This window comes from Ctenocephalides felis, unplaced genomic scaffold, assembly GCF_003426905.1.
Source record: "Ctenocephalides felis isolate EL2017-DRISC unplaced genomic scaffold, ASM342690v1 CF-g0.4_SCAFFOLD_03571, whole genome shotgun sequence".
NCBI classification, from domain to species: domain Eukaryota; kingdom Metazoa; phylum Arthropoda; class Insecta; order Siphonaptera; family Pulicidae; genus Ctenocephalides; species Ctenocephalides felis.
In genome coordinates this window covers 66581496-66597006 of record NW_020539725.1, presented here as the reverse complement: position 1 = coordinate 66597006, position 15511 = coordinate 66581496, and the positions used below count along the sequence as shown (strand labels likewise).

Here is a 15511-nt window from a genome sequence, read left to right as displayed (position 1 = left end):
AATATAAATTTTTTGATAATCACTGATTTTGTGTATTTCCCGTTAGCACAAAAGAGGATTATAAAACAAGGTATTATAAAACAAAAATATTTTATGGGCAAAAATTGTTTATTATTATTTTTGAATTAACTTATTTTATATATATTTGAGAATTATTGCTTATAAAAATAGTTTTATTACGCAGATTAAAACATTTGATAAATTTGATAAATTTTGCATTAAATCTCAATAATATTTAATATTTTTATAAAAAAAACAAACTAGTGGGTATTATTTTATTAATTTAGATAAAATTGACAATATTTGAAATTGTATTTGTTAAAATCATTGGTAGTTTATTATAATATATTATTTTGTTTTAATTTTCAGATGATAAAATACAGATATTCACTGCCACATCTGCCTACGTTACATGCAGAGTTTACTTATTACTATTATCCCAAAGACGATGGTTATCCATGTAAGCAAATAATAGCAATTATTATTTTTAACACCCATTCTAATACACAAACCACGTTCTGGTTTGCAAAAACATTATGTATTTAACATTTTACAGTCAAATGTTTGATAACTTTAGTGAAAATTATAAAAATGTTAAGAAAGAATCATATGATAACAGAATCTTTGATGATGCAGTTATCATAACATTCTTTCTTGCTTTGTTTATGTGTAAAATACGCCTGATCGCACAGCAATTGAATAGACTCTTTCCTAATTTTCAATACTAAGAACAAGTATAAGAGAGCGTTGCCACGACAACACTATTTTATGAGCTCTGTTACGGCAGAATTGCCCCATTATTTTAATTATCTATTTATTTCAGTACCTCCTCCCAAACTATTCGCCCACATGAACCCAATCCAGATAACCTTGGACACGGATACCTGTCTCTGGTTGAATGCCTTTGCCCTAAATCTGCATCAATCGTTAACTAGTGCCAGTCTGATGTGTCCAGAAACAAAGGCTGCTGCGGATGGTTCGCCTGTTGCTCAACCTAATGACAAATCAATGTATGTTGATGTTAAACTGGAAGCAATCATGACTAGGGTAAAAAATAAAATGAAATTTGATAATTTTTGTTGGATTGGAAGTTATTGTATTGATTGTTTTTGTTTTAGATTATTTTTGAGTCTACAAAGGAATATACGAATCAAAAGGATCGACCAGGATCGTTACATATTCAGGTATATAAATAAAATTCATATTACATGCCCAGCAATACATTTTATTAACTTCCCGTAGGGTAAGTTATTGTAATAGGCCGAAAATCGGAATTCAAAATTTTTACATTTCTCGACGTTTTGAAGTTTCTGAACGTTTTGGCATACCTCAGAAAAAATGTGTGTGTGTGGTGTGTGTGTATGTATGTATTTGTGATACAATTTCCAGTCACGTTTTAGGGCGCACGGATCAACCGATTTGAATGGTTCAAAAAACATTCGATTCCTATTGATAGGGAAAAGAGTTGATTAGTTTTTGGCAAAGGCAGGCCCAGCCGTTTCGGAGATACGGAGCAAAGAGTGCAGTAAATAGAAATCGACTTTTTGAGAGAACGGAGTATCCGATTTGAATGATCTAAAAAGCATTCAATTAGTAATGATTGGGAGAAGTGTTTATTAGTTTTTGGCAAAGGCAGGCCCAGCCATTTCGAAGATACGGAGCTAAATATGTAAAAAATGGCAGTTTTTGAGAGAACTAAGCGTCCGATTTAAATGATTCAAAGAACTTTCTGGTTGTCTTAACAAAATAATCGATTTTGGGAAAAAAAAATTTGTTCCAATTTTTTTTTTTATTATTATTATTATTATTTTTTTTTTAGTTTTTTGTATATCGAAAATATTTCAGACTTTATTTTTAATTCTGACTATAGTTCTAATATACTTTACAAATAATTTCAACTCTGCAATTCAGTTTATACAATTCTTATAAATATTAGACAATGTTACAATATTTATAATAATCTATTTGAAAACATTCAGTATTTCTCGAACATTTCGTTACGGTACGGGAAGTTCCAGCAATTTGCCTTAAGGCACGATGCCATAATTGCCTCAAGACAGAATTCTACTTACAGCTAGTTAATTATTTTCCTTTAGATATCACGTCTTTGTGCAAGTAATGTCCGAGAACGTGATGGTTCCACTAGAGTTGATCTCGAATCCTGTCTGGACAGATTGCAAAATGGAGGCCTGGTGTTTGCTGAAGATTTCCCAACTGCTAGAAACGACTTCAATATTGTACATAGCAAATTTTTATCTCATGTTCACGGTAAGAAATTAACAATTGCTTATTGATTTATATAACAATTATTTCAATCTATACTTTCTACTATTACTAATTTCCTCCAGGTCAAGATGCCGTGAGACCACAACCTCCAAAATTATCCCAACTACCTCTAGCAGAGGCCAAATCAAGACTTTATCGTGAAATGCTGTGGACAGAAAGCAGAGATGTGTTCTGCTTGCGCCTGGATCCAATTTGGGCTGATTTTTATGGAGCCAAGTCTGTTGGCAAAACTAGACCAGTTCCACTTTTGGACGCTTTACCAGTTACTATATGGTTGTACAGAAATCCGGAGTGGAATCAGGGAAATCAAATGTTTCCGGCTATGTACCAGGGTTGTTGAATAATGAACAGAGAAAGAGATATAATCCATTTGACACCGAAAACGAGGTAATAAAACATTGTCAAATATTCCTACATTTGAATTGAAATTATATGTCTATTATCTTTTTAGATTTTGACAATGTCACAATACGAACTAAACCAATCAACTTCAATCCCATCAAATCATCAAAGTAATTCCTTTACCAAACTTCAACCGACACACGCAGAGATAAACGCTCTGATTTCAATAAGCAATTTGGTCAGTGTGCAGATCAATCATTATCAATACCTGTTCCTGATGCGACTTATGGAAGAAGTCGCTGAGTTGACTACATTTTTGTCACTTGATTCGACTAGAATTTTGAAGCAGGACACTGCTGGATCTTTGCTTGTGGCTGGTGTTATTCCTCAAGTAAGATAATGGATAGTTGAATATAATTGAAACTTGCTAGGCTTATATTGTTAATTTTTTTATTATTATTTTGGTGTAGATAGAGGTGACACTTGTGATGGCTTGTATGAACACCAGCAAGGAATCAAGTGGTGATATGGAATCGATGATACATGACTCAGCTAGTATTGCAGAAGATTTGCACATGGCTGGTAAATAAAATAATCATAGAATTAATTATAGTTTAAGAACAATTTCATTTCATACAAAAAATAATATTTTTTTTATTCTGGTGATGATTATTTATATTTATTTTACTTTTACAGCCAGTGGTTTTACAAACAACTCTTCGGTTTGTTCAACAACAAAAAAAGCAACATCAACTGATTTGCCACAGTCGCCTTTATACACTCCAGAAAATGAACAGGCTTATCCGAATAATATTCAACAGCATGTTGATATTACGGATCACAGTGCACCTTCTAGTCAACATTCTATTCTTACAAGTAAAAAGATAATAATATATTAAATACATTACAAGGTTTTTATGGTGGTTATTAATTGATAATTTTATTTTTACAGGAAAAAATACGAATGATAGGATGCCAGCCAACATAACGCCTCCAAAGATTCCTTCTGATATCAGTTTTCCAAGCATATCGAAAGATATAAATGCAGGTAATAATTATCAATGTTTTTATTGAAGTTTTAAATATAAAATCTACTTTCATTTCTACAAATCACAAATTAGTCATCAAGATATTTAGAGGCTTTTTTGTCATTTTTCTTCAAAAAATTACCTAAATTAGTGAAAATTTTTGGTATAATGTAAAGTTAAGTTTGAAATCATTTATCATTTATCATTACAGGACTATCCACAATGAAACGAGGTTTTACAAGTTTAATGAATCGTATGGACTCTGCAAAAAAAGACTTCACACTTGATGATGTCACAAGTGATACAATGTCGATCAGGAGTGACCTCAGTGATGATGATAGTGATAATTTTATTATGGTAGCGGCATTAAAAGGTGACGATCCAGATAGTCAGGAAAGTCACAATTGCCTGGACGCCATGTTCAGGTTTGTTATTGAAATTAATTTTAAGTCATCTAGAAAATAAATGAGAACAAACTTATGGGCATTTTTGCCTTATAACATAGTGTTGTCATGGCAACGCTATCTTATCAAAATGTCTATCTATTTGCAATGCGATCAGGCGTATTTTTCATGTAAAATTTCTTCCTTGCTTGTTTATATGTAAAATACGCCTGATCGCACAACAAATAGATAGATATTTTCACAGTTTTCAAGAAATAATTCGGGGCAAAATTGCCCCAATAATTGTTATTTTATATTGAGTATTTATTCAATATTTTTTGTTAGAGTTACATTTATCAGGCAAATGTTCCAAATTAGTTTAAATTTTATTTATTCCATTTTCAGTGTAAACACATTTACTCAAATGGGCGATGCCGAAGTGATAAAGGCATCACCTATAGAAGTAGCTAATGAAGTCCTGGTTTTCGATGAACCTGTCAGGACAAGTGCAAGTACACCCACAGAACAATCACACGACAGTTGCAAACGAAAAGATTTGGTCAGTTTAAATTATTTAAATAAACTTAGTATAAAATTAACAAATTTTTTTTTATATAGATATCAATGTCGACTTTCAAAATATCAAATGTAGAGTTTGCCCAACAATCTTCCGGTTTCAATTCAAGCACCAAAGTTCAATTTTATGAACTAGGTTGCGATGAATGCAGTTGCATACCCTGGGATGAATTACAGGTAATTTTTTATCATATATATTTTTTAATAATAATCTGTTTTTAATACAATAAAATATTTGTGATTTTAATATATCAAAATCGATAACAGCAAGTTTCTATAATTTCACACGACATGGTTTTGTTTGTTGCTTTGCATCAATAATTTTTCTTGATATTTTATGTCGTACATTTTTATGTCGCTTTTTTGTTAATGATATTTCTAAAGCAAGATTTTTATCATGGATACATTTTGTATGTGATAACTATTACATTAATTATTGATATGGCAATTGACAATAATGGTAAGAATTATAATGAATTTAGACTAAGAAAAATTTTACATCTAAAACACTTTTTTTCCTACTTTTTAAATTATTGTCAGTTGTCCAGAATATTTTTTTACTCATGTCATGGCAACACTAATTTTTTTAAAAATATTTTTCATATGTGTGCATATTTTTATAATAACACTACTAATATTTTGTACTTTTGTATTTTTCCCCTATATATAAACGTAACAAAAATATTTTCGTGCTTTTCTGCATGGAAAATAATCAAAAATAAAATGAAAATCTACAAAATTCAATATGGCCGCTCTGATTGTGTTTTCTGTCTTTCTTTGTGTCGTGCTCTCGACGTCTAGCGCGACAAGACGAAGGTATTTGCATCATTTATTATTATTATTTTTATTATATTAATATTGATTGTTGTGTAACAACGTGGCTCTTCGATTAAGCGAGTTTAATCTCTAAAAATATAGAATAAGGATTTTTATGTTTTGAAAATTTATTTTTACAATGTTGTCTACCGTTAATTTGAAATTAAACTCACTTCATGAAGTTAAGCGTTGTATATTATTTTATTGTTCTGCGTTTGCATGCCCTGTACTGTATTCAAAATTTAAATTAGTATATGGAAAAAAAATTTAAAAGTTTAATGCAACATTAATATTGTAAAGTTTATATTAATATATGATATTTAGAAATTAATGCTTAAAGTAGTTTGAAGCAATTTAGAAGAGTGTTTAGAAATTTATGATGAATCGATACTAAACTATATATAGTATACTGATTTTCTTATTTTCTTCAAGTATTACAATAAACAATAAAATAACTATTTGAAATTGTAACATCAGATTTTCTTGCCTATGTCAAATAAAAATTTCTTCTACTTTTATCAGTATTAAATTATTTCAATTCCATTTTCTACGTATCGATTCATCTCCAACTTGATAAACAAATAATCTATATAATTTTGTTTTATCAAAAATGCAGAACAAGTTTGCATCCCGTTCCCGAGTCTGGTCGTCGAACACAGCCAGTAGCAACCAGACTGCAACGACCAACAATGAAAATGTCGACTTTCCCTCGACCACTGCAGCAGATACAATGGTGAAAATAAGTGAGCCGAAGGTCAGGCTCAGGCTGGACCACTTTCCAAAAGGATTTGTGGATAGTGGGAGTGCGCTCACTGTGCAAAAGTGCTCGGACGCCATGAGGTAATAAATATCAAACAAATATTTGTATGCTTTTTTCTAAGCTTTTGGATATAGTTTTAATTGAACGAGAGAAGAAGTATAATAGAAATGATACAGTACTTATTATTTCATTTTTTGCAGTTGGTTCGAGGACAAATTAGAAGTCAGAGTAGATAATTTAGAAATGTCTTTGAATATGAGCACTGTTGCTGGATTAGTTGACTTTATAGAAGACGAAGTTGTACCAAATCCAATACCAATGCAAGTATGTACATTAAATAATTTTATTTAGTTTAATTACTGCTGGCATATTATTAACTCATTCAGATGTCTTAAAAATTTAATATTGTATTTTATGGTATAATAAGACTACATTATTTTTAAACTTCCCTAAGGAGTTTTTGTTTATGACAGAATATCCGATTATGCTTTTTCAACGTTTCAAGTCATTCTGAATCGACAGAGACCAAATTTGGAAAAAGTATGTGTGTGTGTATCAGAGCTGATTTTTAACTTTTTGTCGACGTTTTCGCAAAAAACTGTTGAACCTATTTCACAAATTTGACAGACATTCTATTAAACTCGGCTTGAAAATTGAAAAATTGTGCAAAATATATCATTTACGATTCATTCACAAGTTTGCAAATAGATTCTAATTTGAATCTAGTTAGATTTAAATTGATTCTAGTATATTTCTATTAGATTCTTACCAGAATCTTCTCAGATTCTGGGTTCTTATTAAATGCTTGTTAGAGCTTTGTTAGATTTTCATAAGACCAGAATATTGTTAGACTATTTGTATTAGATTCTAGAATATTAATAAATTCTGGATTCTTTTCTTGGATTCTTATCGATTCAAATTAGACTGTGTACTAGATTTGTATAAGATCCTCGCTAGATTCTTACTAGAAACTTGTTAGATTGGGCCCGCACTACTTTTTCGTAATATTCTTACCAAATTGTCATAATTGATTTGCATAAGACTAACACCAGATTCTTACCAGTAACTTCTAGAACCAAGATTCTAGAATATCAATTATTTCTGGATTACTATGAGTTCTAACTAGACTGTTGCTAAATTCGCATAAGATTCACACTAGATTCTTACAAGAAATTTGTTAGATTGGGCTCGCACTAGGTTTTCTTAAGATTTTTGCCAGCTTGTCATGAGATTATTACCAGATTTTTACCAAGAACTTGTCCAATTATTACCAGAAGCTTATTAGACTATAACTTTGTCTGACTGGACTTTTATTAGATTTGTTCCAGATTCTTATTAGATTTCTTATTGAACGCGTACTACTTTCATATTAGATTATCAAACTAGATATCATAATATGTTCATACTAGATTATCATACTAGAATATTATTAGATTCTTATTTTTTTCCTGGATCCTGATTAGGCAGTTTCTAGATTCTCACTAGAAACTTGTTACGAGAATCTTACTAGGCTTTAACTATGTCTAACTGGATTCTTATTCTTACCAGGATCTTTTTAGATACTTCTCAGATCTAGATGCTTATTGGACCCTCAATAATTTTCCACAGAATCTTATTAGTTTTCACTCAAATTCTAGACTTTTGTCTAATCCTGGATTCCCATTAGTTTCTTTTTTACTCTTTCTGGGTTCTTATTAGATTCGAACTTTCTTCCAACCTGATTACACTTTACTTTTAACTTTTTTACAACAAAAAAAACTTCCAAAATCGTTCTATATTGCTCAAATATTGCTAAAATTTTGACAGTTGAAAATTGTTGCCATGGCAACGCTCTCTTAAGCTTGCTTTTGGTATTGAAAATTATGAAAATGTCTAATTATTTACCAAGCGATCAGGCGTATTTTTCATATAAACAAGCAAGGAATAATGTTATGATAACTGCACCTTCTAGAACTCTGTTATCATAACATTATTCCTTGCTTGTTATGTAAACAATGTTTACATTTTTGTTTTTTAATTAGGTTATCCTGAACAATGTAGTCACGTCCCTTTGCGAAGACCGACAATCACACAGCCTGATGCAGTCTGGTTCCGGATCAGTATCCAGCCATCCTCAGCTCCATCATCCGCCAATCAGGTTCTGTGTTGAAGAGATGGTTCTGTCCAGAGATGAAACTGGAGAATTCAGGATACCGAAATCAGAACGCCACAGGCTGGACGGCAGAGATGGGTTATTGGACTTGGAAACTGATCGAATCAGAAAACAAGGTTTGAAAGAAAACTTTATATATAAGACATCTCGAAAACTGATTTCAATTTTTATATTCCAGAAGAGATTAAGAGACAAGAGGAAAAGGCTGCAGCTGCTCGCCATACGTTAAGTTTGACGAATCTAGTCGGACACTTGGAGTCCAATATTGAAGTTCTTAATAAGAAAATTTCTGATCAGAATAGGTATATTCAACAATTTAATTTTATTGATTTTTGTATGTTGATTTTTAACATCTGTTTTAGGACTATGCAAAGTTATAAGCAAGAAATTGGAGTTCTGAAAAGTCATTTAGCGAGTGCTCAAGAGGATGTTGAAACGTTGCTTAATGAGAAGAAAAATCTTTTAGATACGATAAGAATGTTGCAAGTAAGTAAAAAGAAATTAACTTTATGCTTTAAAGAAAAGTATATAGAAATTTAGGTTTTTAGACAATTTTCAATATTTCTATTTTTTTATTATTTATTAGGATCGATTGGGCAACACAGACTCGAGTTATCAAAATTTCAATTCAAAAAGATAACATTGCTGTTTGGACTGCACAAACTGCTGCAGCGTCAAAAGATCCTAGTAGTTTTAGAAGGGCCTGTTTTTGGGGAAAATGGGGACGACTGGATACGACCAGGTGTAATATTATGTGCAATACTGGAACCGTCTAAGTAATATAGTTTACTTTATTTTTAAAAATAGAAAACAGATATAATTAATTAACATGTGGGGAAATAAAAAATGTTTTTGGTACAATGTTGCTATTTGAAATAATAATTTTAGTTTAAATTATATTATATTTTTGCTATTTTATTTTATTATATTTAAGAAATTGGAAAATATAGATCATTGTAAATAGTTTTAGGTTAATATATATGTTTCAGGAAAGAAATACCTGAATTTATCTAGCATCAAAGTTATTGTTTCATTTAATGACATTGTACAAAATAATCTCACATGCACAATTAGTATCTTCTTATGATTTTAATTATTTTGAACCAAAATTAGTAATGTTGGATGGCAAGATGCTTTTTAACTTTTCCATATTATTTATGGTTATAAAAGCGATAAAAATAATTCTAAAGAACAGTTGAAAATAGCTGTGAAGCATGAATTGAAAATATCATAATATGGAATATTAAACATAACTAAATGTATAATGATAGGATATACCTTAAATGTGTCCATGAAGTTTCTGAACAGAATTTTGGTATGCTAATGAATGTTTGAGTCCTTCGTATCTGATAAATGCACATTCTTGTATTATAATAATTAATTCTGCACTCAATTCGGTATAATAATTATAATGTTTCGATTATTGCTTTATGGATAAAAAGCAGGAGATTTATCCATTTCTAACAAGAACTCCTGTCTACTTTTCTGAAATTTTAATGACACTTTGCATGGTTGTAAAAATCACAGTGAAAATGAACTCTGTACAGAATTATTAAGACAGTTGTGGTCTTAATCACAGAAGCACCTCAACATATGTACGGAAAACAAGTTTTTTCAAACATAAAATAAATTTTATAATTAAACCACTTTTTTTACAGTCCTATAATATTTTCAAGAACTTGTTCTCATTATCAATTTTATATCCATGCAAAATTTCCTTAAAATTCTAGACAAATAAACTGAGATTCTGGAAAGAAGTATTTTCTGTATTTTCTAAATTTACTTTTTGTAAATCTGTACAAATTTTAAGTTCTTTTATGAGGCATTTATTTAAACAATGTTGCCAGATGTTATCTGGTGAAGTTGCGGCGGATTTTGCCTGGTGTTGTATTGCCTGATGAGGTAACAGATAATCAAGTTATATAAAACAAAAATACTAATTTAAAAATATCTTTTATCAATAACGAACTATTTAAATTTATTTGCTTTAATTTACTTTTAAGATAATTAATTCTTACTTCCACTATCCATTACAATTAAGCAAAAATCGAAACGTTTCAAAATTTAAAAAACCCGCTTAATCGAACCGCTCAAATATCAACTCTATGTGTAAATGTGTGTCGAGGTTTTGTATTTATATAAATAATGTAAATTTGTACAAATCCGAAGAACGTCCGTCATAAATATTATTGTCCTTGCATTTGAGTTTAATATTGGTTTGTAATAAGTGTGTGTATATAGAAAAATCGTACAAAAGGTTTTAAAGAATTCTTTTATGTCAAAGGAGGTAATTTATTTCAAAATGGCCGTTTGAAATTTAAGATTTTAATTGATGGTGTGTCAATGTTTCTTAACTAGGGCAAAATAAATAAGTTATGGTGATAATTGTTAGTGAAAACGTGAAACAACATTATATTTAGATATTTGGACAAATTGTAACTTAAAATTTATTAGTCATATCACAATATGATGATCGTTGTAAATTATAACCAAAATGTGTTTTTATCCATACATCAGACTTGGTTAATCATTATAACTAATGTTTAGTTCTTGAAGTGAAATGATGGAGGGACTTGAAGACTAAATGATGCATAAAATTATTGAAAATAACATTGGATTTATAGACAGGTAATAGATTAAATAGACATTCAAAAATAACAATATATTAATGACAATTGAAGCATTTCTTGTATAGAGTTCATAAACATTTCTTTTCTTTGATTATAAATAAACCAGAAGTCAACAATTTTGATTATTATAAAAATCAACTCCATAAATCATTGATTATTAATTTAATGCTCTGGTTGGAAACATTGATACCTAGAAATATGTTTGGCAAAAATTTATATGCAATTTTATTTGTTTCCTTCTATGTGCTTTAATGGCAAGATAAATGTTTCGATTTAACAGGTTCGATATCATTATTAATGAATTTAAACATTTTGCAAAGTATGGATCTTGATTAACTTGAATATTCAAAGTCTATGATTGGATTTTATTATGAATCTGTTAGATCAAAATGTTTAATTCGAATGTTGGAAGTTGATATATATATATATATATATATATATATATATATATATATAATTATGGAATTATTTTTATGAACCCGCACTGGTTGTGTTATGTATATTGTACAGTAAGTGAATGTATGAACTTATCCTGATTTTTTTTTAAAAAGTAAATTACCATATTTGTGGTATATTTCATTGAAATGAGTAAAACTCCAATTGCGTGAAGTAAAGATAGTAATTAAAAATGATTTTGAACTCAAATTAGTATGAAATATTACTACTAAATACATATATGTATGTATTTCCATTAATTTACTCTATAAATGAAAAATGAGAGAAATTTTTGAAAAAAGGACTTTAAGCTTGCTATCGTTCGATTCTAAATATTGCAGTACCTAAAGTTTTTATACTCAATTTAAAAATTATTTTTGGATTTGTTACTTGTATATAATTACGATTTGTTACTTGCTATATAATTAGTATCTTTATTCTCGCAATTGTAGTTCTAGTTTAAGTTATGACTTATATAGTTTTATTTACTATTAGAAAAAGAGTGCCAGCAATAAAATATGTCATAAAATATTAATGTATCGCGCTGCTGTGATTGTAAATTCCTCAAAAAATGAAAAGAAATATATTATAAATAGTGTTACTTAAAAGCAATGCTATTTAATTTTTAGACCCTGAAAATCCTTAACCCAATTTGACTGTATATAATAATTCAATTTGTACAAAATGAAATAGTTTTTATTCATATATACATTTTACTATTATAATGTATATTTATGGTTTTCTATGGATTTTATTTTATTTTATGATTAGGGATTTAACTGGTCCTGAAATGCCCAATAGAACTTTCCTAGACAAGCGAATTAAACCTGAAACAGGATCCCGACCAAAGTATTTTACTTGAATTTCATTTCCTACTTCTAAACCAAGTGCTGAAGGATGAGAAACTTTTCTATGATCCAACTGTGAATTATGCAACAATGCCGGAGGCATATCTTTGTATAATTGCACCATCACACCGATATCACGGATTTCAACTATTTTTGCAGAGTATATCGCTCCAAACTCCAATTCTGGAACACGCTCAGAGTCCAGTAAATCTTGTATCATAGACTTTGCTTCGTCCAAGGCCAGTTTAGAAGGCGCGAATAAAGAAAAAGTAGTGTCATCTTGTTGGGTAACCTCAACGCCCGTTTCTAAATAAATTTTCTTTAAATTAGAAGCTCCGGCACCGAACAGTTTTGACCTCTTGCTAATTTCAACTTCTAGAGTTTCAGATACTGGCCAATTATCTTTTACCTTTCTGGGTTTATCGATACACTTCTCCATTATATCAAGGATTCTACAATTAGCATCCGCAGCCGCTTGCAAAGCTTCCATTACTATTTTTAAAGGCAATCCTGGAATTTTGATATCAGCCTGCAAAGCTGTGAATCCTTTCCTTGTGCCTGCTACTTTCATGTCCATATCACCCAGATAATCTTCGATACCCAGCAAATCAGTTAATAAACGATACTCTTCTATATGCTTTGTATCTCCAGGTGGATATCGTGCAATAAGGCCAATTGCAACGCCTGCGGCTGAACTTTTTAACGGAACACCGGCATCTAAAAGAGCAAGACAACCCCCACAAACACTTGCCATGCTGCTGGAACCGTTGGACTCTAGTACTTCTGATGTGAGGCGAATAGTAAAAGGATAATCTGAAGGTACTAATGGAGCAAGACCCCTTTCTGCTAAAGCGCCATGACCTAATTCTCTTCTTCCTAGAGGACCTATACGTCCAATATCTCCAGTTGCATATGGTGGAAATTCATAATGCAAAAAGAATTTTTTAACTTTCATATCACTTGTGAGCATCGAAGATGTATCTAATTTAAGAGCACTATCTGGCGAGTCTAAAGCAACTGTGCATAGTACTTGAGTTTGTCCCCGTTGGAATAAAGCGGATCCATGTAAAGGCTTGTACAAATTTACATCACAAGAAATGTTCCTTAGCTGATTTAAGTTCCGACCATCACAACGAATGTCATCTTCAAAAATCAAATCTCTGAAAATTTTCTTACTGATTTTATTAAATTCATCAACTATCACAGTTGGTTCGATATCTGTAAAACTTGCTCGTACCTTCTCCACAATATCGCTTCTCACCAAATTCAATTCGTTATCTCTACTTATTTTATCATGATTATAATTCCGGAATATTTCTCTAATTCTCATTTCACTTAATGACTTTATAGCACTTATTAAATCATCCGACACTTCAGGTAATATATTTAATTCTCTTTTTGTTTTGCCATGTGATTTTTGTAATTTTTCTATGGAAGAAATAATTCCTTGAGCTTCTCTCGTACCAAACTTGACAGCCTTTAGTAAGTCCTGCTGTAAAATATTATCAGCCTTGCCTTCCAACATAACAACTAAATTCTGTTTTGTAGCGCATACAATTAAATCCAATGTTGATTTCTGTAATTCAATTCTAGTGGGATTTACAATCAGTTCGGAATCTTTTAAACCGATCCTAACAGCACCAATTGGTCCATTCCATGGTATATCACTTAACGACAAAGCAGCTGAAGCAGCATTAATAGCTGGCACATCAGCATTGTATATTGAATCAACGGCTAACGAATTACAAACTAATTGGGTTTCATTAAGATAGTTAGGTGGAAATAACGGCCTGAGGCATCTATCTATTAACCTCGATGTTAATATATCAGTTTCTGTTGGACCTAGTTCTCTTCTTAAGAAATTCGTAGGAATGCGTCCTGCCGCAGCTGATTTTTGTTTGTAATCAACAACAAGTGGAAGAAAATTCCCAACATTATGAGACTTTGGTTTTGACACAGCCGTAACCATAACTGAAGTATCACCAATTTTGGCAACAGCTGATCCATCGCAAAATCGAGCGTATTTGCCAGTTGATATAGTTAAATTGCGTCCATTTGAGAAAATGGTATCGATCTCTGGTGTAGTAGCAGAGTCTTTGTGGACAAAGTTTTTACATAACCTAACAATTTTGGAGAAATTTAAACGTCGATAATGTTCTATTTTCCAAGTTCTGTGGAAAACATTTTCTTAAACTGGGAATTGTTAGCTAGTTTTGTTCTTCATTTAGCATCAGGATGCACCTTGTCTGCACCAACACTGGTGTTACGATAACATTTCAACATAACCTAAAAACCACGATATTTAAACAAGACTCATTGATGGTTGATGTATATAATGCCCTTGTATGTATATGAACACATTTATTTATTCTCTCTGTGAATTTTTCCACTAATTTAAAAAGTTATTTGGAGATTTGTATTATGCTAAATATCTAAAATATATAACTATAAAATAAACTTCTATCAGCTCAATACTACAGTTGCACAATCAAATACAAAAAACATTCTTAACCTTTTGTGTTAAGTTTTGTTAGGTTAAGGTATATTAATAATTATCACATTGTTTTTATTTTTATTGGAAAAATACTTGCATTTGTTTTCTCCAGAAGAGGTTAGAAAAATAGTTATCCAGTGGTTCAAGAGGTTGTTGTTGTCCGTTGAGTTTTAAAAATTTAAACTTCTATGGTCTAATATTAGATATAAATGTATTCCGCAAAGTTTTAGCTGTTTCTCTATAACTAGCAAAAAGGTATAAGATTGTAAGATTATTCACAGTTCATGGTCTAACGTTCCAAAATATTATAAGCCTACGAAAAGTGGTTCATTTATAAACCCTAACTAAAATTTCTAATTAAACTAATTTCTTACTCTTAAGATTGATTTGAAGCTGTTTCCCATAGCTGTATGCACTATGTTTATGTTGACCTTTGTGTAAATTGCAATTTATGATTCAGTAATGATTTTGTACAAGTAAATTTAGTTTTCCTAGACAAGTGTTGAATTGCCCCTGAGGAGCCTTTGCAACTCTTTAGCAGTTTCTCCAAATGTTCGTTAAAACTAAGGTGACCATACGTTCCGGATTGGCCGGGACAGTCCCGATTTTCTGCCTTGCGTTCCGGTTTTTTCTAAAAGCAATATTTGTCCCGGTTTTAGGTGTTTGCCCCGGATTTGTCCCGAATTTTGATTGGCGATATTTTTTTAATAAATTCAACTAGAAAATTTGAACTGAAATAATGTGCTTATAAGTTTTTAGCT

At 30.7% G+C, this 15511-nt stretch overlaps 2 protein-coding genes across 2 annotated transcripts in view; one reads left to right on the top strand and one right to left on the bottom strand.

Moving 5' to 3' along the window:
* LOC113386565 overlaps positions 1-9175 on the top strand; it is a 10802-nt gene extending 1627 nt beyond the window's left edge. The window contains exons 2-20 of the mRNA XM_026624341.1: positions 370-460; positions 824-1047; positions 1119-1184; positions 2097-2268; positions 2349-2577; positions 2800-3019; positions 3099-3210; positions 3325-3504; positions 3581-3676; positions 3868-4081; positions 4445-4598; positions 4658-4792; positions 5417-5431; positions 6048-6271; positions 6392-6515; positions 8213-8459; positions 8522-8645; positions 8706-8829; positions 8930-9175. Coding sequence (XP_026480126.1) covers positions 370-460; positions 824-1047; positions 1119-1184; positions 2097-2268; positions 2349-2577; positions 2800-3019; positions 3099-3210; positions 3325-3504; positions 3581-3676; positions 3868-4081; positions 4445-4598; positions 4658-4792; positions 5417-5431; positions 6048-6271; positions 6392-6515; positions 8213-8459; positions 8522-8645; positions 8706-8829; positions 8930-8983 — 2805 coding nt within the window. The 3' untranslated portion in view covers positions 8984-9175. The remainder of the gene's footprint in view (positions 1-369; positions 461-823; positions 1048-1118; positions 1185-2096; positions 2269-2348; positions 2578-2799; positions 3020-3098; positions 3211-3324; positions 3505-3580; positions 3677-3867; positions 4082-4444; positions 4599-4657; positions 4793-5416; positions 5432-6047; positions 6272-6391; positions 6516-8212; positions 8460-8521; positions 8646-8705; positions 8830-8929) is intronic.
* A 2983-nt stretch (positions 9176-12158) lies between these two features.
* LOC113386563 (polyribonucleotide nucleotidyltransferase 1, mitochondrial-like) lies at positions 12159-14531 on the bottom strand. The gene is made up of 2 exons (XM_026624340.1): positions 14524-14531; positions 12159-14427 (listed from the first exon to the last, which is right to left on the bottom strand). The coding sequence occupies exons 1-2, from the start codon at positions 14529-14531 to the stop codon at positions 12165-12167; spliced, it is 2271 nt and encodes a 756-aa protein (XP_026480125.1). The 3' UTR covers positions 12159-12164.
* Positions 14532-15511: the final 980 nt, after the last annotated feature.